This window comes from Sparus aurata, chromosome 16 (genome assembly GCF_900880675.1).
Source record: "Sparus aurata chromosome 16, fSpaAur1.1, whole genome shotgun sequence".
Lineage (NCBI taxonomy): Eukaryota > Metazoa > Chordata > Actinopteri > Spariformes > Sparidae > Sparus > Sparus aurata.
The window spans coordinates 17,501,202-17,524,946 of record NC_044202.1 but is presented as its reverse complement, the minus strand read 5'-3'; the positions used below and the strand labels follow the sequence as shown (position 1 = coordinate 17,524,946).

At 40.2% G+C, this 23,745-nt stretch overlaps 4 protein-coding genes across 7 annotated transcripts; all 4 read left to right on the top strand.

Moving 5' to 3' along the window:
* Position 1: 1 nt before the first annotated feature.
* Positions 2–2,781, top strand: zbtb8os (zinc finger and BTB domain containing 8 opposite strand). Its single transcript, XM_030443957.1, has 7 exons — positions 2–208; positions 772–796; positions 911–1,032; positions 1,138–1,220; positions 1,505–1,557; positions 1,978–2,014; positions 2,231–2,781. The coding sequence occupies exons 1-7, from the start codon at positions 127–129 to the stop codon at positions 2,315–2,317; spliced, it is 489 nt and encodes a 162-aa protein (XP_030299817.1). The 5' UTR covers positions 2–126; the 3' UTR covers positions 2,318–2,781.
* Positions 2,782–4,083: 1,302 nt separating this feature from the next.
* On the top strand, positions 4,084–9,514 carry LOC115597729 (KH domain-containing, RNA-binding, signal transduction-associated protein 1-like). Of its 2 annotated transcripts, XR_003987148.1 has the most exons (11): positions 4,084–4,470; positions 5,051–5,178; positions 5,691–5,807; positions 5,925–6,071; positions 6,194–6,321; positions 6,543–6,804; positions 6,887–6,963; positions 7,046–7,107; positions 7,243–7,417; positions 9,214–9,275; positions 9,360–9,514. XR_003987148.1 is itself a non-coding variant. In XM_030443954.1 (9 exons), exons 1-9 carry the CDS (start codon positions 4,305–4,307, stop codon positions 7,350–7,352), a joined length of 1,197 nt encoding a protein of 398 aa, XP_030299814.1. In that variant the 5' UTR covers positions 4,084–4,304; the 3' UTR covers positions 7,353–8,508. The 2 variants fall into 2 exon arrangements, 1 of the variants encoding a protein (XP_030299814.1); XM_030443954.1 differs by lacking the exons at positions 9,214–9,275; positions 9,360–9,514 and having other exon boundaries at positions 7,243–8,508.
* A 248-nt stretch (positions 9,515–9,762) lies between these two features.
* Positions 9,763–15,258, top strand: tmem39b (transmembrane protein 39B). Of its 2 annotated transcripts, none has more exons than XM_030443947.1 (9): positions 9,763–10,710; positions 11,435–11,633; positions 11,823–12,042; positions 12,211–12,294; positions 12,567–12,721; positions 13,903–14,236; positions 14,332–14,519; positions 14,603–14,723; positions 14,881–15,258. In XM_030443947.1, the coding sequence occupies exons 2-9, from the start codon at positions 11,503–11,505 to the stop codon at positions 15,112–15,114; spliced, it is 1,467 nt and encodes a 488-aa protein (XP_030299807.1). In that variant the 5' UTR covers positions 9,763–10,710; positions 11,435–11,502; the 3' UTR covers positions 15,115–15,258. The 2 variants fall into 2 exon arrangements, with proteins under 2 accessions (XP_030299807.1, XP_030299808.1); XM_030443948.1 differs by lacking the exon at positions 9,763–10,710 and adding an exon at positions 10,776–10,963.
* An 871-nt stretch (positions 15,259–16,129) lies between these two features.
* ccdc28b (coiled-coil domain containing 28B) lies at positions 16,130–23,655 on the top strand. Of its 2 annotated transcripts, none has more exons than XM_030443956.1 (6): positions 16,130–16,569; positions 17,714–18,012; positions 18,914–19,083; positions 19,315–19,469; positions 21,796–21,818; positions 21,926–23,655. In XM_030443956.1, the coding sequence occupies exons 2-6, from the start codon at positions 17,777–17,779 to the stop codon at positions 21,978–21,980; spliced, it is 639 nt and encodes a 212-aa protein (XP_030299816.1). In that variant the 5' UTR covers positions 16,130–16,569; positions 17,714–17,776; the 3' UTR covers positions 21,981–23,655. The 2 variants fall into 2 exon arrangements, with proteins under 2 accessions (XP_030299816.1, XP_030299815.1); XM_030443955.1 differs by having other exon boundaries at positions 16,131–16,585.
* Positions 23,656–23,745: the final 90 nt, after the last annotated feature.

Here is a 23,745-nt window from a genome sequence, read left to right as displayed (position 1 = left end):
ATATTACTACTTCCGGAAATGCTCTTCCTGCTCATGCCATGTTGATGTTGCTCACCGCTTGCAACAGACTGACATGTTAAACAACCGATTTGATCTTTTAAAACGTTTAACAAAGTTACAGCGACTATGGACGACCGTGCGTTAGACCTGACACATGCACAGGAAGCTGTCAAGGCAAAATACCCGCCAATTAACAAGAAATACGAATGTAAGACTCATGTTATGTGAATAATGCAGCTAGCTTAGCCTTGTTACTATAACATGTGAAAACAGCGATAGAAACCCCGTCACAGTCTACAACATCAGCTAACGTTACGTTCACGCGTTAATTAAATGAAACTGTTTATTCATTAACTGGAATATCACGTACATAGTTTATGAATGGTCATATATGTCTTATATCTGCCCAATGATGAGATGTAACTTAGTAAATTTATTAAAATACTATATTTAAGTTCAGTTTTGAGGTAACATTTATTTGATAACTGTACTAACTAGTTACTTATAGATTGCAAAGTAATGAGTAGATAATCGGTCGACCCACAGTATACACATAAATATATGCATAATCTTTACTTGACCATGTACTTTTGATACATAAGTATAGGTGACGTTTGCTTTCACCAAAGTAATATTTTAACCCAATATCTTTAACCTTACTCTGTTGTGACTTTAAGGTGTTTTTCACAACACTGCATGTACCCACGTTTTATTAGTTGTTCTAGCAGCATGCCCCTGCTCATAATGCCACCTTGTGTTTTACTTTCACAGACCTCGATCATACAGCAGATGTACAGTGAGTGTCTTCATTTACACACAAAAACAAACTTTCCAAATTGTTTTTTGTCAGATTTCACGTTTCCATGCTGTACAGTAGTCATCACTTTTATATCTTCTGCTCTATTTCAAGAATTCACTCCTGGGGAGACTCTCTGGAGGAAGCCTTCGAGCAGTGTGCCATGGGCATGTTTGGCTACATGACAGACACAGAGACAGTGGAACCGCTAGATACTCTTGATGTGGAATCAGAGGGTGAGAGCACAGATGGTCCAAATCGACCTTTTCTACACCAGTATCAATCATTCTGCTCCCAGATGACTGGAGCTAAACTCTGTATACTTTTTTCCTTTCTGAAAGGTGATGATATGGAGTCTCTCCTTTTCCACTTCCTAGATGACTGGTTATACAAGTTTAGTGCAGAACTCTTCTTTGTTCCCAGGGTGAGTATATTGGTCAGCAGTCATTTATAGAGGCCAGAATATTTTTTTGCATGTTGTTGAACAAAATCATTCAGGGGACGTATGCTGGTGTTGCATTGGGAAGAAACAGTTTTATGTGGACCTTGGTGTTTACTTTGTGTAGTTGACCTGATGCCCAATTCTCTATACCCTACATGATTGACTGTCTATGTGTGCTTGTTCTCTTTTTTTTTTTTTTTGCTACTCATTATTCCTTGTCCTATATCATTCTCCTAACACAATTAAATGTCTCATGGATCCAATAGGAGATCAAGGTCTTGCACATAGACAGGATTCACTTCAAGATCCGCTCCATTGGGTAAGATTGGGTACCTCTTCACAATGTCATGAAGATTATAGCGGAGGAAGGATGATTTCTATGTTGAAAACCTAAGTTAGCCAAAACATTTGCTTGTAGCAATAAAAGCAGAGCGCTAGGGTTCCATCATGTACAAGGGAGGCCTTGACAGAAAATACTCTTTAATAGCGTCTCATTAGAGACAGAGAATAAGAACTATACAAGCCCCCACCATGGATTCTTTCTTAAGGTCCACAAACCCTACCTCTTGCTTGTGTGTATTTGTATCTTAATCTTTAGAGTATAGAAGTATTTGTAATCAGTACACATTTTGATATTGTTTTGAGGCATCTAATTTAATCTAATCTAAATGTATTGAAATTGTATTCATCACTCCTAAACTGCTCTCTCATATGTTTTTTTTTTCTTTTTTTCTTGAAGTTGGGGTGAAGAATTCTCTCTGGCAAAGCATCCACAGGTAAGCTGGTAGAGCTTGCTCAAAGAATCTGAAGAATTATCAAAATAATTGTAAAGATTGTTTTCTCAGAATACAAATCTGTCCCAATACAATTATGGGCTGAAAGTAAACAAGGCTTTTCCCCTTTTTCGGTCAAACATAATTAAGAAGAAATAAATAAGTTACATATCTGTAGTGTGTAGATGCTAAGTGTTTTATCCTTTGTTGTTAATTCAGGGGACTGAGGTGAAAGCCATCACATACTCTGCAATGCAGATCCACGATAAAGAAAAACCAGAGATATTTGCCATTGTTGATATCTAAGGACACTTCCAGATGAAGCGCACACTCCTGGTCCAATGAACTGGAATTTCTACATGGCCAATTTAAGAGGCCTTTTATATAAGACACTGATTACTCACTTGTAAAATCATGTTTTCTACAGTGGGCTGAACTCACTAACAGAAGCATTTCTTATGGTTATGTATGCACACAGTACAATGAAAGAGCTTTCGGACAGATAATGGTTTGATACTCTATCGACATTACAAGTTGCATTATTTCAAAAACCTTACATGTAAATGAGACGTCCAGGACTATATGCAGAGAAATACATTGCATTTTTACATTTTACATTCATCAACACAGTTTTATTTGAAATGCTTTTGAAAAATCGTATTTATCATAAACTTCTGTATTGTGTTGGTGCCTTATTAATCATTGTAAATAAATCAACATATGTTTATTTTTCTTCTGAGGAATTGAATAAATGATTGCTGGTACTTACAGATCAAGTCTCACTTTATTTATACAACATTTAGAATTACACAGCAAACATCAATAAATACAACCATAACCCATTCACTTGACTTCAACACAGCATTATATTAGTTACAATCATACACTGACTCACAAAACTGTAGAGAGTAGAGTTTGCATTATTTTTGGTAACATTTTTGCTGGACTGTTTAGATGATATTGGAAGGTTAATTTGTCAAGTTGTGTTTTAAAAGATCGGTTGTCAGCTGGCAATCATATTAAATTAAGCTGTAGAAAATATACATCAATAAATAAAGATAGAAATGCTTCTATGTTGGTCAAGTCAAGAACCTTTTTTATGGATATGAGGCGCTGGATTAACTTGAAGACGGATGGGTTCATCATGATCAGAGAATACAGCAACAATGTGGTGAGGATATTTGATTTTACAGAAATTGCCAAAAGTGTACTTTCTGAAAATGTAATTTGCCTGGGAAAGAAAGTTGTGGTGTTCTGTTGTGGGTTTTTATAGTAAAAGAAATGAGCAGATACAAGTTCAGTTTTTTTTGAACAATGAAATAACGGGAGACAAAAAACAAACAAACCCACAATTGGAAGAATATTAGGAGCTGATGCAGCAGTAATTTTTAATCAAAGAAAATGCAGTTCATCTTCAGTGAAAGGTGTGAATGTCATGTGGTGCAATAAAAAAAAAAAGCATTTATGACTTGCTTTTCCTGATTGTGAAATATGCAGCAACAAAAAAAGAAATAAATACGGCAAACAGAGAAACAAATGATCCTCCTAACAGCTATCAAGTAAAACGATCAGTTTTCAGTATTTAGGACTGTTTCACCTATCTATCGGCTCATGTTCATGTTTTAGGGTAGACGTCTCCTTAGCGGAGAGGGCCTTGGGTTCATCACTGTTGCATAATAGGAACATCCGTGGTGCATTTCCTGCGAACATACTCAGCTGCACACACAGTGAGATACAGATGCATGAATAATACAAAAAGTGAAGAAATAGAGTTAGGCACAAAAGGGATCGATATGTCCTATTGTTTATAAATGGCATCATGGCGGATAACTGGGAAAAAAGAAAACATGCACTAAAATGTAATAGCTTAATAGATGGGTACAGGACTGTGTGATGGCCCAGAGTTGTTATATACCAAATCATATGAATTTATACAACAGCTTGCTACTACTACTGCTACCTTGGCATCTTGGGTGACCTACTTAATCTCCGCCTGTGATGAGGGAGCGCTGTGTAACACGCTCCTCGGGATTTTTTGTCCCTACCTCGGCGCTCTCTGGCGGTGACGTCATTGTCTCCTCCTGCGCTCCTTCCTCCCAGCACACTCAAATGCAGCTGCGCCATTTCTCCTTTGTCCATTGAGGAGAGCAAGACACCGGGCGGTTTTGCAATTTCACCGTCTAGACCACAGTTTAACGGACACTGCTGTTACCCCGCGTAGCTGCAGTTTCAACCAGAACCAGAACCAGCGAACCTAGCGCGGCTTCGTTCGTTAATCGGGTTAACTTATTATATGAGCCAAGCGAGAGCTAAAAGGAGTACATCCGAGTCCGACGTAGAGTCAAGCCCAGCACAGAAGAAAATCAAAATGGAAGACACGAAGTACCTCCCGGAGCTCCTGGCTGAAAAGGACAGCTTGGATTCATCCTTCACGCACGCCATGAAACTTATTTCTGCAGGTAATGCGATTTGCTTCCTAGCTTATCGGAGCTAACCCAGACAACGGTTGCTAGCGTTAGCTCGCTGTGAGGCCTAGCATCTCTTGCGCCCGACAGAGGCCCGAACAATGGCGCGGTAAACACGTGGTAGATACCGATGTGGGTCAAACCCTCTCTGTTTAAAATGTGTCTGGTTAGTTCTTTCCACCGGGCAGTCAAATTATTCGATGGGATGTATGAAAATATATATGCAAGAATCATCATTTTCCAGTTAGACGTTATTAACCACTCATTGATTGACTTGAGTTGGCCGCATCGACTCACTCATTCGTGCATGGTACTGTTTGATCATAATACGCACGGTACATAACGAGATTTAAGAATGCCAGAGAATGTGGCAGATGATTATTATGATCAAAACGCTTGCTTTTGCATTAGACGCTGTAGAACAAAAAAGCTTTGTCGAACGTCACCTGGCTGCTACAAGATCACCTGAGACTATTCCTATTTTGGCTAATACTGCATAAATTTCGACTTGTACGTCTAACGTTAGTTGTTCGTTGTATCTGTGCATGTCCTTAAAATATTTGTCTTGTTGCAGAAATCGAGAGGATCGAGAAAGGTGAAACCAAGAAAGAGCCAGAGAAGGAAACATATCTTGACCTGTTTGCTACGAAGAATCTCAAGCTTAAAGAACGAGTTCTCATTCCTACCAAGCAGTACCCGAGGGTAAGCATTTTCCCTTGCCCCCATTCTGGATCTAACTACTGTTACCAGGGGGTATGGACACACAGGCCTATCAGTTATCTCTATTCAGTGTTAAAGTGGGACATTATTACTGCTGTATTTTCCCTTTCTCACTAGAAATGAGTTAGAATTATCCCCCCACTGCTTGGCCTTGATATTTAAACACTTTTTGCTCAAGGGTGTCGTACATATCTGACTGATCTGTGTATCACCCCACCACTGCTAGCCTTGCTGTCCCAGAATTAGTCAAGTCATGCGCCCAGTGTCCTACTAAGCTTGTTTCTGCATGAATGAGTTTGCAGTAGTCTAAAACGGCAGTTTGAGATGAGATGCAGCGGGCCGAGACAACTACTGTGGAGAGGAATTTTTGACCTGAATGTGACAACCATTAAATGGGCAGACTACTCGAGCCTACTTCATTTCTACATACTGTCAATCACCTTCTCGTCACCTTCCTGAAATGTGCTACAATTGTAACTAAATGTTTCCTACAGGTCAACTTTGTTGGAAAGCTTCTGGGACCTCAGGGCAGCACAATCAAGAGACTTCAGGAAGAGACGGGTGCCAAGATTTCAGTTCTGGGTAAAGGTTCCATGAGGGACAAGAATAAGGTATGTTTTTTTTTTTTTTTTTTCTTTTTAGATAAATCTTACTTGATGGACTGATTAAATGTTAAAACATATCATTCTTGCTGCTGATGTTTAATGTGATTCCCATATCTTCAACAGGAGGAGGAGCTGAGGAAGGGTGGTGAGGCCAAATATGCTCACCTGGCCATGGAGCTGCATGTGTTCATTGAGGTGATGGCACCCATCCCCGAAGCCTATCTGCGCATGGCCCATGCCATGGAGGAAGTCAAGAAGTTCCTTATCCCGGTGTGTGTCTAACCTCGCAAATCCCAGTTATAGAATCATGTACTTGAAAAACATGTTTTCGTCTCCATGCGTGAAGGCAAATTTTCCCAGGCTGCCATGCTTAACACACTTTCTGTCTCTAGGAACCTGGTGAGCACGATCCCTACATGGACCCTCACTTTTTGAATGGATCCCAGGATGGTTCAGGCAGGGGACGTGGTGGGCACCTCGGACGGGGCAGAGGTGGACCACCTGGCGCTGGAGGACCAAGGTAGAAGCATGACTGTCAATGGCAATTATACTTCTACTATAGCACATTACGGCAAACACATTTCCATTGTCATGTTAAATATGTACAAAATACACTTTCTCACTCAAACCGTGTAGGAAGTTGCTCACACAAGACACATGTATGTTCGATGCAGTGCTTATCTGGTTCTCTAGTCTCTTGTTTTGCTGATCACAATTTCCAACCTGGCCGACTTTCCACAGAGGCCGTGGAATGCCACGCGGTGGACCTCGAGGAGCAATGCGTGGTGGAGCACCACGTGGTGGACTAGGACGGGGCAATGCTCCTAGAGGCGCACCATCGGGAAGGGGTGGACCACCCTCTAATTCTAGCAGAGGAGGTTCAGCCGCCCGGTCCAGACCTCCCACAGCAGGAGCTCCGAGGATGCTCCCCTCTGCAGCCATGTCCCACCAGGCAGGTCCTCCTTCAGGGTCACAACCCAAAGCTGATGGCTATGAGGACTATGTAAGTTCCTCCAAGTCAGGGCTGCCAAAGCTGACATGACGCAGCTTTTGATGTCTAACCATCAATCTGTTTGTACTTCCAGCCTCCATATGAAGAATCATATGCAGAGCCTGCCTATGAGGGATATGATAACTACTACAGTCAGCAATCTGCACCCGCGTAAGTCAGAATTAATTTGAGTGATTTTAATGGGACTGTTTGAATTGGTGCACTGTATTAACTTCTACTTTCCTGCCTACAGGGATACTGAATATTATGACTATGGACATGGTGAGGCCCAAGAAGCAGCATATGAGCCTTACGGTGAGATATTGAAATTGATATCCAATTACCATGTTGCACATGCACTCATTGAAGACCTTAGTTGGGCACTGGTCAGACTTGATGTCTACCTCAGCATGAGTATTAACTGATGTTTCTTTTTCCTGTCTTTTGTAGCTCAAGATGACTGGGACAACTCATGGTCCAACTCTGGCGGTGGAGGCAAAGCCCCAATGTCCAGGCAGGCAAAGGGATCATACAGAGAGCACCCATATGGAAGATACTGAACGGCTACTGGTAGAGAGTTGCTATTGCAACTGTCTCAGATTGTAACTCTCTGAACTTTTCAAAAGTAATTTCCCTCTCGTCGGCTCCCTTTTTTTTATGGTTTTATTTTATTTCTGTTTTTTTAAAAACTCGGTAGAGACGTTTTGTTGGATGTATCATAGAATGCCAGAGGCGAAACATTGAGGTTTTTCATTGTTTATACCTGTTTCCATTTAATGTTTTGTTTCAGTTGCGTAGTTGGCAGTTGAGGTCCTAGTGACATAAACCTAACAAAGGAACAAGAGTGACATTTTAGTGATATTTGATGGTTATCGAATCAGTTTAATTGTTCTTGACAAAACGTGATTGTGGCGATTACCTCCTCTCATGTAGGCTGCATTTTTTTAAAAGTCCTTCATGACTGCACAAAATTATTCATAACACCTCAATGTAACTTTACTATAACTAGAAAAGACTTAGTTGCAATCTCAAACACAGCCCTGAGCTGTTTTGATTTTAAAAACAAAAGTCTATTCTCATTTGATAATAATGCAATACAAATCTAGTCTTGTATGAAGTTATCTCCCCAAAATACTATTGCAATCCATTTGACAAAGAAAAATGCCTCTATTTTTGCCATCCTTTACAATTGGTATATCATATGTCGAATAATTTCATGCAAAATCATCGCCTATGATCGACTAATTCTTGTAAAGCTTGAAGGATTAACAATCCTAATTGTGTGTAAGAAAGGCTGCAGCCAACTCAATATTTTGTACATAACTTTAGGACAACTGTGTATGCTTTAAGCCGTGTCGTCTCCAAAATGCATAATGCTTGTGTACCTTTGGCTAAATAGGTTACTAAATATATCCCAAAATGTTTTTCTGCAGTGCGTGTTTCAATAAAGTTTCTAGTTTTCTTTTTAATCAATCTAAACATGGTATTTTGCCTTTGTTGTACCAAAGGAATGCCTTCAGTTTGTGAAAGTGGTCCTCACTGGTTTCTCAACAACGCTGAATAAGCTGTATGTATACACGTCAGCCTGACAAAAAAAAATCAAAAGCAGTGTTTTGACAATGAGCTCATCCTCTTCGTCTGTCTTCAAAACTACTCTAAATGACACTTGTAATGTCACCTTCAAAAACAAATAAAGCTCATCATTCCTTGAGGTAATGTGCTGCCAAATACATATTTGACTTGATTGATATAGTGCTTGAACATGTATTGTCATTAATCTATAGTTAGTGTATCTATTCAAGCTCTCGAGAGAGCAATGTATCTACAGCCACTTGAAATAACTGAATCTCAACAGTATTTCAAATCAAGCTTGCAGGGATCTTACTTGACTTTGATGCAAAGTCATGCGGGCTGGTTTTTATAAAAGAAAAAAATCGCAGAGGAGAGGATTCTAAAAGCCTAAAGATCGCCACAAGAAGGTAAAACTAACCCCAACACTCATTTGTTAGATTTTTGTATTGTTTTCTGTGCAAAACATCAAGTAATGCAAGTCATCAAAACATATCAAAAACATTGAAGTACAAAATTATGCTATCTGTAGTTATTCCGAGCAAAATAAGCCGTACAAAACAATCAGAAATGGTTGTGATGCAACTCTTGCTCAAATAAAACCAATAATGGTCCATTCATTTCACTCGATACTTAACAATTTCCATCTTGATAATTTCTGTAGAATGTAGATTTAATGAAAATTACTAGTTGCACTCAAAGCGATAAAACATCCCATTGGTGGACAAAAATCCTTCAGCTTGAGTTGCATGAAATTTTTGTAGTATAATGTTAGTGCTGCATGTTTGTTGTTCACTGTATGCATGCAGGTGCTGGTATTTCCCAAGATCTCATTTCTGTTTCTCTTCTTAGGTTGTCAGACAACTGTGTAGGTGCAGTTGACACATTGAACCACAGTTTACGAGACATTTAAGGTCAGTTGAAAATAAATTGCAGACGGTAGATCTTTAATTTGGCTGTTTTGAAGATGATTAAATCTGTGATTTTGTCTTTAACAGGTCCATTGAAAGTTCCTGGACAGGGCAGAGGTCATGCAGAGTCTCTGAGACTGATTGCTTCTTTATCCCTGAAGGGATTTGTCTGGGGTCTTTTTTTTTTTTTAAGTGCAGAAGAGCTTTCTCCATCACTGAGAAAATGCTCTGCTCTTCTTAAATATTGCTGTAGCAAGTACATGTTTTGTTTTATTTTTTTAATGAATGTGTCTAGATTTACAATATTTTTACACTGAAGACATTTTTACCTGCCATTTTATGAAATTAAAGTTTTTTCTTTTATCTAAATGTGTTCCTTGATTATTTCTTTAATTGGTACATCTCCCTGTCCCGAAATGGATTTGGATCAGAAAAAGTGCATAGTCTGTATAAGCTGGATGGTTTGAGTAAAAGACGGTCTTGCTCATTTTGACTGCAACCTTATGTTTTGTTTGGACTTCATGCTGTCACTTCACATGCAACTTGCATCACATGCAAGTCACACAACTGTTAACTTTATGCCATTTGAAAACCTGGAATAAGCTGTTTTGCAGCCCATGAAATCCAGACAGATTTGTGAAAATAGGGTGAAATTTGCTTTTTTTTATTTAAGATGGTATATCAAAGCTGAAACTACATACTGTACCTCTTTGTCAGGAGATTGTGCGCACATACAACAGGCCTTCATACAGTTCAGAATTGTTGCTACCATGCCTGGAGAATTTGAGGGGACACAGCTGGCCCCAGTGAGAGGATAAAGGGCTGATACCCTCAGTAACAGCCATAAAATTCTGATCTGTGTCTGAGCAATGATTGAGACAAATATGTCCATTCATTTGTGGCCCTAGATAATTGAGAAAACCTTGTGAGCCCTTTTCCAGTTTACATGTTCATAAGTCATGGTCCATGTAGCTTAATTCAAGCAAAAGCAAAACTCGATAATATAATTTCCATAATGAGACATATGACCAGTGCACAGGTTGCACCAGACTGATTTTATGATACACACAGTATATGCACTTGCAACAGCAATGTGTAAAACAAGTGGTCAATTGTTGATATCGCAGTTACAAATAATCATAAATGTTCAAAGTAAAAGTATATTACTCGTTGTAAAAACACATTGCTCTCCCTTTCTTGTTGTGGCGGTCTGAAATATTGGCGGAATGTTCCTTTAAACGACTCTCCTCCCATAGGTCGCTAATATATCCGCGCCCCCATCTAACAGCGGCTAGTTTCACATCAACAATGACTGTCTTCGCGGATTTCAGAGAAAAACTCGGCAGCATTTCAATAAATATTCTGAAGATTTATTGCGTGTAACTTGTTATCTGTGCAGCGGAGCAGCATTTACCACAGACAACAGACAGTGCCACTGGTAAGCTAACATTTTTCTTGTCTATCCTGTTTGGTAGGTTGTTTGGAAGCTAGCTGGCTAGCTAGCTAGTCAGAGGTACTGTTAGCCTAGGCCTCAATCTTTGTATTTAATCAAGCATGGTCTTGGCGGTCAGCTTGGAGCCCGCAGCTCATTGTATTGGGTCCACGTTGTTTTCCTCCCCAGCCTCATGTCTCGGCTTGAAACTGTTCTCGGGAGATATTTGACCTCGTGAAGGGAGCAAATGATGTAGCTAGTAAGCTAGCTTGTAATGCCAGCTTCCGCAAAACTTGCACCATATTAAGAGGTGTTATTCAGCTCGTAAACATGCTTAACGCTAGCTGTTTGCAATGAATATTTATGAGGGAGAATTCATTTTTGCAGATGTATTTAATCCATATGGCATTGCATGTGTTTTGATTGGCTTTAAAATCTTCAGATTGCACAAATGTGTTTGTTTTGGGGTTTTTTGCTTGACACTGACTGTTCACCACTCCCTTAATTATCACCCCCGTGTTGAAAGCAGTCAATAAACAGTAATGAACAAGTATAAATGTCATTACTAAATGCTGATTCATAGATTCTATCCCAAGTGATACATATCACAGAGTAATTTAAATCATTTTCACCCATTGCATGATGAATACGATTATATAATTGTTGATATTCCAGATCAGCCCTCCCTAATCACAGTGTGCCTTTCCTCTGCTCTCTTTTTTGTCCACAGGTGCAAGATCAAGGCGAGAAATCAGACAACTAGGCACAGAGCTGCGAGAAGCCGTGGGTGTGTCTGCGATGGCTGGTGGAAGGCGAGGGGCGAACCGTACCACTTACTGCAGACCTCCACTGAGCAGTGAACCAGGCTCTGTCAGCAATGGCAGCCACTCGACCAGCTCACCAGTCACAGGGGTGCGATCTCGCACAAGGTGAGCACTGATACAGTAAATAGTAAATACTGAGAGTAAAGAAGTAAACATTTCAACCTGACAGTCAGGAAGTGTTTCTTCTCATCTAGGCTGCAGGAATGCACAACATGGGTGTGTCCTCCTCCAACTATCCCAATTTTTAACAGAAAGAAAGGCGTTATAATGAAAGGTTTTCTTTTCTGTCTGCAGGAATGGTTCAGGAACATGCATGTCCAGTCCCCCGCTGGCAGCACAGACGATGGTTCCTCTGAAGCACTGCAAGATCCCTGAATTATCCATGGATCGTAATGTGCTGTTCGAGCTCCATCTTTTCTTCTGCCACCTCATTGCCCTCTTTGTCCATTATGTCAACATCTACAAGACTGTGTGGTGGTACCCACCATCACACCCTCCCTCACACACCTCTCTGGTGAGTACTCACTAGGACAGCTGTTGACTCATCATTTTTATTGTGGTTTTGGGCTGCAACCATAGAAATATATGCAAATTAAAAAAACTTCAGAGATCCACATTTGCATATATGTCTGCAGTGGGTGTTGTGGGAACAATGATCATTTATCAATCTTATTATTTACAGAACTTTCACCTTATTGATTATAACATGCTGGTGTTCACAATCATCATACTGGCAAGGAGGTTAATTGCAGCAATTGTTAAGGAGGTAAGAATTCTGCTTTTGGCTTCTACCTTTCAGATTCAAAGCTTTTGTCCCTGACCTGTGTTTCAATGCATCCAAGTGTAAAATTAGTTATTTTACTGTATTTGATAAAGGATTAAAAAAACAGTCAGAAATCAAACTTCTACTGATACCTACAACACGCTGACTGTAATCTCATACATCTTTTGTGTTTCTGTGTTGAATACAACTATAATGCAAATATTTTATCATTAATGCATGAGACTTTTCTGTCTCCCTCCTGTTTTCTCCCCCAGGCCTCACAGAGTGGGAAACTGTCCTTCCCCCATTCGATCTTTCTTGTGATGGCTCGATTTGCCGTGCTGACGCTGACAGGCTGGAGCCTGTGCCGCTCCCTCATTTACCTCTTCAGAACCTATTCTGTGCTCAGCCTGCTCTTCCTCTGCTACCCGTGAGTATCCACAGGAAGAAGGAAGATGGCTGTATTCATCCACTACATGTACAGCTGTTCAGTGGATTTAGGCAGCAGTTGTCTGAATGTGAGCTAGCTTTTGGCCTAATCTCCTTCGTCTGGTTCTTTTGGTAACAGTGTTGTCATACTCGGTTTGTTTGGCATTGGTTGTCTCTTGAGCATTACAGACAAGAGCATCAATTGGAAAAAAAACACCTTGAAGACACATTAGGTTTATTAAATATTAACAACTTAATGCAGGTTGAAATGTAGCTTGAATGATGTGCCCCTCATTTCCTGGCAGGCCTGATTGTGCATGTTGGTTACACAATGTTATCCATGGCGTCTGTGTTGGGCAAACATTTTCAGCATCGATGGCTCCAGTTTATCACCTGGCAGGCAGTGATGTGCACTAAGTGGTCAGCTTTTATGTTCATCCAAAAGAGGATAACATTTATATGTGGTTTTTGAGATGTTTTTTTTTTAATGATGAGAGAGAGATACTTCTCTCAGTTTTACAAAGAATTACAAGTTAAAATGATGTACACTGTTAGTGCCTGTCTTCATTTTGGAGACACTTTTTTGGGGGATTTTAACATCAGAGCAGATTCATGTGTCAAACGTAGTAGTAGTAGTAGTAGTAGTGTATTTGACCCCAGCAGTTTTCTAAAATGAATGAACAAAGGAAGGAAATAATTAAATAGACCATAAAGGTATGGGCTGAAACTAAAGCTTGTTACACCTTCCCCTTTTTACATAAACTCTAATAAGCAATACATTCACCTTTTGGAATTTTTTTTTTAAACAGTTTCAGTTTCACAGACGACTTGATAGCACTTCGCAAAAACTTTTTCTGAGAAGAGGAAAAATGTCCTTACACAATATCTTATTGGAGCTATGGAATGCTATATCTGACTTGGCTCACGACATCTTGGTCTTTCTTAGCCTCAGGTGTGGGTGTTTCAAATGTAAAAGTATTAAATAATCAGGTATTATATCCACCAGGAGAGGCGGGAAATGATCAGTTAAAGATATAAGCAGGAAAGAAATCCAAGTTGTTCATCCCTAACAAAAACAAAAAAGTGCCGAATGCAAAAACAAAATGTGTGACTGCCCCTGGCAGTGTTGCTACAGGGCTTTAGGTAATGGTAGAAATTAACTGCAGCTGTTGTGCCCTTCAGATTTGGGATGTATATTCCATTCTTCCGGTTGAGCTGCGACTTCCGGCGAGCAGGTCCACTTTCCCCAATCGCAAGCATCGGCTCCAAGGAGGTGGGCAGCGTGGGCCGGGGCAGGGACTACTTGACCGTGCTGAAGGAGACGTGGAAACAGCACACCAGCCAGCTGTACGGCGTCCAGCCCATGCCAACCCACGCCTGTTGCCTCTCCCCAGACCTCATCCGCAAGGAGGTAGAGTACCTGAAGATGGACTTCAACTGGAGGATGAAGGAGGTGCTGGTCAGCTCGATGCTCAGTGCTTACTATGTGGCCTTTGTACCTGTCTGGTTTGTCAAGGTAAGAAACTTCAACTTTCTAAATGTTCATATCATTTCACACTCTGATAAGCTTCTCAGAGTCCTCATATTTTCAGCCTGTATATTTTCCTTCAGAGCACGCAGTATGTGGACAAGCGCTGGTCCTGTGAGCTGTTCATCCTGGTGTCCGTCAGCACGTCAGTGATCCTCATGAGGCATTTGTTGCCGCCTCGATACTGTGACCTGCTTCACAAAGCTGCAGCACATCTGGGCTGCTGGCAGAAAGTAGACCCCTCACTCTGCTCCAACGTTCTTCAGCACATGTAAGTAATGCTCATGGTTTATTTATCACTGGGCTTTGGGTCCATTTGATTCAAATCTCACTGTGGTGTCTTTCTTTGTACAGATGGACTGAAGAGTACATGTGGCCTCAGGGAGTCCTGGTAAAGCATAATAAGAATGTCTACAAGGCCATGGGTCACTACAATGTTGCAGTCCCATCAGATGTGTCCCATTATCGCTTCTATGTGAGTGTTTCTAAATTGGCAGCAGGCGCCAGATATTTCAGAAAGCCTTCAGTGATGCAGTGTTTTCCTATAAAATATCTGTGCTATTGAAACAAAAAAAAAAAAAAAAGGCTGTCCTACTTTATCTGCTAACATCCTGTCTCTTTTCCTCCCCTAGTTCTTCTTCAACAAGCCTTTACGAATATTGAACATACTCATTATCCTGGAAGGTGCCATGATATTCTACCAGCTCTACTCGTTGATATGTTCGGAAAAGTGGCATCAGACGATATCACTGGCTCTGATCCTCTTCAGTAACTACTACGCCTTCTTCAAGCTTCTCAGAGACAGAATAGTGCTTGGAAAGGCGTACTCGTACTCAAACAGCTCATCAGACCAGAAAGTCAGCTAGACTTAAGTTATCATCAGTCGCATTCAGTTTGGAACAACACAAACATGCCTAAGAGCTCTGTATTTTTTCTAAAAACTGCGTTTTGTGTCACGTTTTTGTTCTGATCTGCCATAATAAAAAGACATATTTTTGTATTACTTTAAAGGTTTGCTTTTGTTTTCATTTGGTTCTGAAATGTGTTTTACATTCTGACCACCAGAAGCCTCTATGTTTTTAAAAAAGAAATGTGCAAGTTGAACTAATTTGAACCAAACAGATGTAATTTCCAGGTGACGACAAGCACAAATTAAGTCATTGCCCAGATCTTTTAATGTTGAATTGCTAAATAACAATATTTAATGTTTTTTTTTTTTCATATCATGAGATATGATAAGAGAACTTGTGGAGTTCAAATCAAAAAACAAAATCATCAGGACAAATCCTAAATGTATGTAAATCCACTTTAAATTGAGAATAAAGTTTATAAGATTTGTCATATCTTCAACTAAAGTAGCCGGGGATCAAAATACAACTAAATTGTACACATATTTACATGCACATATATTGCATCATGTGGGTTGACTGATTATTGACCTGGCCAATTAACAGAGTAGTCAGTGTTATTTTCTATCTGATTGCAGACACAATACATTTATTTAAAATGTGCATGTGTACAGTTAAAAAAAATAAATAAATACAGTATTCGACTCCAAAATGTAGTGAAGTAGTAGTGTAGATGTAGAGGTAAATGGAAGTGCTTAAGTACAAATACCACAAAATTATACTTAGGTTTCAGTACTTTTCTTTTCTCAAGCCAACAGTCCAAAACCTAAAGACTCTTAATTTACTATCATACATGACAAACAAAAACAGCAAATGACTGAAACAATTAATTTATTACCATGATAGTGGCTGATGAATTACCACCTGATCTGCTAATTGATTAACTGACTAATTGTTGCTGCTCTCTGTCGCCTTTCAACGTGTCAGTGAACGGGAGGAGGATGGTAGGGCGACATGGGGAACATTGGCGACCCCGTGTGGTCTGTTTGCGATACTTGCAGGTCGCGAGTGCTGTGTATTGACAAGCCCTCCAGTCTGTAGAAAGGATGTTTAAATGATGAGCATATGCAGAGAACGATCAGGACCTGAGCGGTGTTCAACAGTAGAGCAGCATCCTGTTGCGTGTTCTCCTGTGTGACGGGCAGGCTGCAGGGTAAACAAACAGCAACCTGCGAGGCAGCTGCTCAGTGGCGCACAGCGGGGCGGACTGGCCCTTTAAGAAGGATAATAAAGACGACAGCTTCGCACGAGCCGAGCGCATCGATGCCGCGCGCTACATTTCAGCACAAAACCACAGCGGTGCTTTAGGAACAAGCCAACATACATTCATATACGTCCACGTCCAGTGTGCGTGAAGGTTTCACACGGCAGGAGGAGAAGATGTGACGCCGCGGACAGCCGCTCTGCTCTCTGGTGCGTTATTGATTCGGTAAGTCTTATTTGTGTCACTCGCGGACGACTAACCTGTTTTTCTCAAACACTGAATTCAACGCGAATTTGAGACAAACTGCTGCATTGGTTTTGCTATCAAGTCGGGCTTCTCCACTGTATTGCTGCAAAATCCAAGTAAAGAGCGGTCACAGCGTATAAAGTTGCCGTTGTGTATTTCTGTAGTGGCCATCTTTGGATTGTACTTTGAGCGGAGGCTGGCGCAGCGCTGGGGAGATAACATTATAACAGTGATTTCATCCGTTGTGATGGGATAAAGCGTTATTCTAGGCCCAGTGCCCACATCTTAAAGACGTTAATGCACTCTCCGGCTCTGTTAATTTAATAACAAAGGGCCACTCCACTCCACTGCTGTGGTAGTTGGACACAGAGCGTAACATAAAAAAAACACCACCTATGTTGGTGAACAGCAAACTGGAAACAGGTCCTGTAATTCCGCGTTTAATATTCCTGAGAGTATTTGAATTTATTGCAGGAGGTTGTTTTTTTTTCTGTTGAATGCAACTCCACCATCCTTCCATTGGTGATTTCCCTCTTTAAGCCATTTGTCTGAAAGCTCTGTGAGCCCGCATCAGCTCCATTTGTGTAACATGACACACAAAATGCTCCACTGCTTCTTGATGCAACATTTCGATCAATTACATGTCAATGCATTCCAGTCACTCATGGACTACAAGATAAAAACAAAGGCTGGAAAATGTCATAAGACCAGTAATGCACCCTATCAGTTAGACCTATGTGGTATAAAAATATCTCTCTAGGCTGCTCTTTCACTCCCAGTTTTACACCAGGGAAGCATTATCATGAAAAAAAGCAATGAAATGGCTTTCTGTTATAAACATAATGAAACCCTATTTCTGTAGGCAGATTAGTGGTAAACTCCCACTTTCCACTTACACTGCTGACTTAGATTTTTAAGTGACATATATATTGGTGATGCTGTAAAACTAATGAAGCCACAGTGAACGGCTGGTTTTCTTCGCATGGTGGTGAATCCTGCGCTGCGGCACTACTTTTGGCACAGTCAGGATCTTCCACAGACTCAGAGCCCTCTCCTCAGGGAGGAGAAGGCTGCATGTTTTCAAACTTCCTACCTTTGTTGTTTCAGGACATCCTGTACATCAGCCCCCCTTGTCTCACCCCCCGGAGAGCTCCGCTTAAATAAGTCATAATGGAAGACAAACGCAAGAAGCGGAGCCCAAAGGTGTCTCTCCCACAGCCCCCTCCTCCCCCCATCAACCCCCGCAAACTCTCTGTCCTGCCTGCCAGCAAAAGTGCCACCTTCTCTCTCGGCCTGCCGCAGCCTCCCTCCCCCAAGAACAGAGGCAAGTACAAGAGGTCCATCGGAGCGCCGGGGCAGCCCAAAGAGGTGTTCACAGCCGTCGTAGCTCCACCAAAGACCACCAGGTTTGTGTCTCAACATAACAGGAAAATCCTTTGCATGTTTTGGTCCCATCATTGTCAAACAGGTAACTTGCCAAATTGGATCATGTGACCTCACGTACAGTGTGCACAATTTCCACTGCAGTTATGTTTGAGTATAGTGGAAAAAGTGTAGGTAATTTTGCAAACTACCAAATTTTTTCGGTGCCTCAGAATTACGCAAACTACACCCACCAATTTGCACTAACAAAGATTCAACTTGATCATCCATACAGTATATTACCTGAGAATTATTCTTTTAATAGTGATGATATAACTTTTGCTGAACTGACATTTATTGGATAGTGGTAAACATAAAATTACTGTTACGTATGCAGTTTAATGTCTTATAACAGAGTCATAATGTAGGCAAACTGACTCAATAAAGTCTCGGTAAAGTTATATGTAACAATTTAGCCTCCATTATCTACGAGTCATACCAGACCAAGTAAGGCTGCAGCAGCAAAACCCTGAGTGTGTTGCATGGGCATGGGTTGCTTTTATTGCTTATGACTTTAACTTTTCATTTCTAAAAAGACAATTGTCTAATATACTAAAATCTGCATATGGTAGTCTGAGTTTAAGGGTTGTCAAAAGCCATTCTGGTAATAGCAGAAATAGAGGATACAGGCTGCATTTCACAGCTAAATGTAACAAATCAAATAAACAATAGGTGCTGTTACATGGACAATATTTCTTTAACATGACTGAAATGAGTCTGAGTAGGGATTCCAACATAACTGTTAACATATACACTAAAAATAGGGAGCCAATTAGATGTGCGTTTATCCAATATTAGGGTCCATGTAAACACAGCTGCTGTTGATGAGTTTCAATTGCAGTTTGCCATAATGTTAATGTTTTCTGTCTGTATGTTTTTCCTCAGGCCCCACAAGGAGAAGCCCCGGGCCCCCCAGCCAGCAGGGCCCAGTAAAGTAGTCCAGTCTTCCCCCCTGCAGCACTCCTTTCTCACAGATGTCTCAGACGTTAGAGAGATGGAGGGAGGCCTCCTCAACCTCCTCAATGACTTCCACTCAGGCAAACTGCAGGCCTTTGGTAAGATAACCTTGATCAGAGAGGCCACCGAGGGACTATTCTGTTACGGGCTGAAAATAGAGGCAGTTAAAAAGTGGCTTTGTTACATGAATCAGACTGAAATCAAATAGCTGCGGTGCTATTTTTACACATCTGGTGCCATGGAAACACTTTTGACTTTGCTGTAATCCCTCTGCAACCAAAAGAGGTTAGAGAAGCTAACACATCTGCTTGAACTCATCTGATTTCTAGGTAAGGTGTGCTCCTTTGAGCAGCTGGAGCATGTGCGCGAGATGCAGGAGAAGCTGGCACGGCTGCACTTCAGCCTTGACAGCCATGTGGAGGAGCTTTCAGAGGACCAGAGGAAGTGTGCCTCCGACCACAACCTGGAGCACCTGCTTTGTAACGTAAGCATGAACCACAGCAGTGCAAGGTCATACTCTTTTGTAGAAAGAGAAAGAGACAGATCATCTCAGGTTTCACATACACCTGATGAGATTTGGAATATTTACAACATTATAAATGTCAGAATTGACGTGACAAACGTGAGCAAATGTTCATTATTGTGGATAAGTCACTAAAAAAACATCATCATGTTTCCAACTGGAAGTTGACTTTAGTTTAGTTGGCAATATTACCCGAGAGGGGTCTGACTAATAACTGAAACAAAATCAATCACGTCATTAGACTCATATGTGTAATGGAACGTAGTTTACCACTTCAGCAAATAATCCAACCCTTAGTAACGACCTAGCAACAGAAAGGATTTTTTAGTCCCAGATGAGTGAACTCTGAGCTGACGTTAATGTTTATCGCGGTCTATGAATTTCCTGAACTAAATCAATACTGCACAGATAAACAGAAAATTCTAACATCATCTTTGTTATAACAAGTTATAACAAAGATGTTGTTTTTTTTTCTTTTATATTTTTTTATAAAACGTTTTCACCGCGGTCACAATAGTGTCTCTCACACCAAAGGGACACTTTATTCTATAAATGTGACTTTGGCAGCTGACAGGTGGTTTGTGAGTTATTTTCACGAGTAATAAATAACGTTTCTAAAAGATAATAATAATGAAATACTCAGCTCGGACTTGTTTCATTTTTATCTTATTATTATCTTATTATAAAGAACAGAGAAGTTCCAGATTTATCCAAACTGAGACCGCCAAAAAAATCAAAATTAACAACCACCCGATCCATTTTGTAGCCAATTTTTCTGCCGTTTCCTACTCCAGCTCTGACAGTTACAAGGTTGCCACAGACTTGGAGGAGTAATATTTTGAGTAATGAGTCAGGCGTGCTGTCATGCTGATTTGAGCATGTTTTAAATTTCTTGTTGACCAATCAGATTGCTTGGTCGGAACTACTTGTTGTATAATAAGTGTTTGGGAAATTCAGCTCACTAATTGCTGAAGTTTTGAAAGTGAAATTCTTTCTCATTCCTGCTTGAAATATGACTTTTTTAATTATTTACAAACAACAAAACAAAAAAAATCCCCAACAATATTATATTCAACTAGGAAGGAATACAATTTTGAGAAATTTGACAACACTGTGATTATGGTCTGGTTATGTTTAGGCACAAAACACTCTTGGTTAGGGTTGGGATCATGTACATGCTTACCTAAAAACTTTGGCATTTTAGACAATATTGAATAAATAAAAAAATATGTGTATATGTATGTGTATATATTCTTGTGAAATAAAGAAATATGCCTATGACATAAATTATGTAATAAGTAAATGGGCCAATAAATGTATAAATAAACTTATATGTTTATATAAATGAGTCAATATAGTTCATTGAATAAATATTTTTTATTTTAAAATAAATATTTAAGGGGACTTTTATTACATTTTTATTTATTTATGTAATATTGACTATAATGGCATTCCATAGAAAATTATCTGGTCGTCTGAATTAAAAATCTCAAGTGGTTTCACACATAAAAATGTTGAAACACCACCTTCGACGGTGGTCTCCATCTTGCCCAGCTGGGCTTAAAGTCAGGTCATACACATGTGATGGGATTGGATATTGTAGCAATGTTGACACAATATGTAAGGCTCATACGAATTTGAATGCTTCCGTGGTTTGCAGAATGTAAAATGACAACATTTTCTTCTGGTCTGTAACCTATTTTTTTTTCCTTTCAGTCTGAGCCATGAACCTTTAAGTTCAGCAGATATTCCACAAAACAGAAATATAATTTCATGAAGACAGTCTGATTTAAAAAAGCATAAGCAGTGTTGCATTTTTTGTGTGCTTCCTGGTGTGTCTAGATGTTAAATATTGTCCAGCACAAACAGGGATTTCTCGTCCATAATTGCCTTGAAAGAGCTTCTATTGTTGGCAGCATTTTGCGCGGCTCCTAGTTACCCACGCCTGGGGCTTGGTATGCTGTTGGTGGGAAGTGGCAGCGCTATGTGTGAGGGAGGTGAGAACAAGCTTTCAGCTCATGACAGATACTGCTGCCAGGAATACTCGCTTGCTGGTGGCTAATTGTGCCTCGGAGCAGATGGACTGTCAAGTGACTTTCATTTGTGTGAATTAGAGGGGAAGCTGACCATTTGTAAACAATGTAGTCGAATGATGGGAGTTTAATTCAAATATTGACTCGACACATGCAGGGCTGTTATGTAATACATTTAGTGATTAGTCCCCTTGCACCTCCACATCTATTTTTGTCTGTTTTGTATTTCACCTGTCACCCATTTGTTCCCACAGCTGGAGGAGCTCAGCACCTCAATGTATCCTTCCCTACTTGAATGACTGTTTATTTATGGGCATCACCCTGCACTGGATTTAAAATGACGTGTTCTTCAGTTGTGTGAATCCTTAATGTGTCCGCGTTCAGACAAAAGCTCCACTTGGCTGAGAACCAGGACCTGCCCAAGACATCTGGTCCCTGACGAGGTGAGGAGCGGAGGACGGCGACAGCACACTCATCTTCTCCCAACATCTAACCACCAGGTTGCCAGGGCATCGATCTAGCTGCCTTAGTTACAGGATGGAAAGATCCACAGGAGGAGGGGCTATTTTATTTTATTTTTTTTCCATTCGGCATGCAAAGTCGAGGGAACAGTACAGTGACTCAAAGCAGCAGAGCATTAAATGAACTCTCCACGGAAATCATAAAGCGCTCATTCATGGCACAAGAAATGACTGAACAGTTGTGTTTGAGGAAACGTTTCAAAGTTATCACCATGCTCTTGGCATCAGCTAACTTGGCTCCAGTTATTAGTTACATCATTTGATAACAAATAACTGAAACCAGGGGAACTCTTTCTTCCTCTATTTTCTTCTGTCACAAAAAGCACATTTCATGACAGTAAGAATTTGTATCACGTCATATTAGGCCTTGTCTCTTGCATAATGTCATGAGATATTTGTCTGTGCTAGCAAAGATAAGAAAGTGAGCCATACTTAAGTAGCAAACATATTTGGCCCTTGTCGACAACACCACTGTGGTTAACTCAGAACTTAAAAGGGAGATTTCACTTTTGCTATTATTCTGAATATGCTCCCTCATTTTTCTATATCTCTATTGTTAAAATGTAATACTGGAAAACAGAAAGCAGGGAGAACCTTTATTATAACTGTGCATTTTAAAGGGACTATGTGAGGAGACCTACCTTAATGACTGATTAACGTACATATATAAAATGGTTTATATGTGCAGTTCAGCTACTGTAACTTTTGACGCTGTTGGTTTAAAATAGCTCAAGCTCGATTTTGCTAGTGCTTTAATAGGATTGCCTTGATGCTCTGTTTTTGTGAACTGGGGCCCAGTAGCAGCATCCCTCCATGCTACGCCACCCTGCTACTGAAGAAATGCTGTAAAATCTACTGTACCATGTAGGTCAAGGGGATTCTGTCCAGCACAATCACAGACTAATGCAGCTGGCATATAAGTCTTTCAAAATGGCAGCTACTTTCCCAGTGATGATGATATGATTTGCCTTGTATTTCATTCCAATTTGGCAGCGATGCGCCTTGGGCATGATATTTAATCCCTGACAAGCCAATGAAAGTGGTATTAGTGATCAGTCTGAAACATCAAAGTCTGTCAAAGCATTGAGGTGCTCAAAATGCAATATAAGACTTTGTACTGCTTGCTAAGCCTACCTCTTCTCTAAGGCCTTCTACAGTGACATAACACATCTGTCATTAGATCCTTCACAATAGGGCTGCAACTAAGGGTTATTTTCACTTTCTACCGATTAAATTTACAGATTATTTTCTATTCATCAATTAATCGTTAAGGCTATAAAAAATCCAAAAATACTGAAAAATATCAGGAGTCCAAGGTGATGTCTTCAAATGTCTTGTTTTGTCTGATTGATGGTCCTAAACCCAAAGATAGTTCAGTTTACGGTGATAAAAAAAAAGAGAAAATAAGAGATGCTGGAAAAAAATTAGAATTCAGGATTTTTAAGATAATCAGATTAGTTACAGCTAATTATTTTGTCCATCACTCTCCTTCTGTCAGCTATTTTCTTTTAACTTTCCATAAATTTGTCAAAACATAAAACTTGTGTGTTCAGAAACTGTACCGGTTAATAAAGGTAAATGAGGTAACTTGAAGGGCCAATGTGTCATTCTTGGATGAAATTTAAGTCACCTTTTATTCTGAAAAGCAGTCAAATGTAACTGTCCCCTCTCCCCATCGCCAAT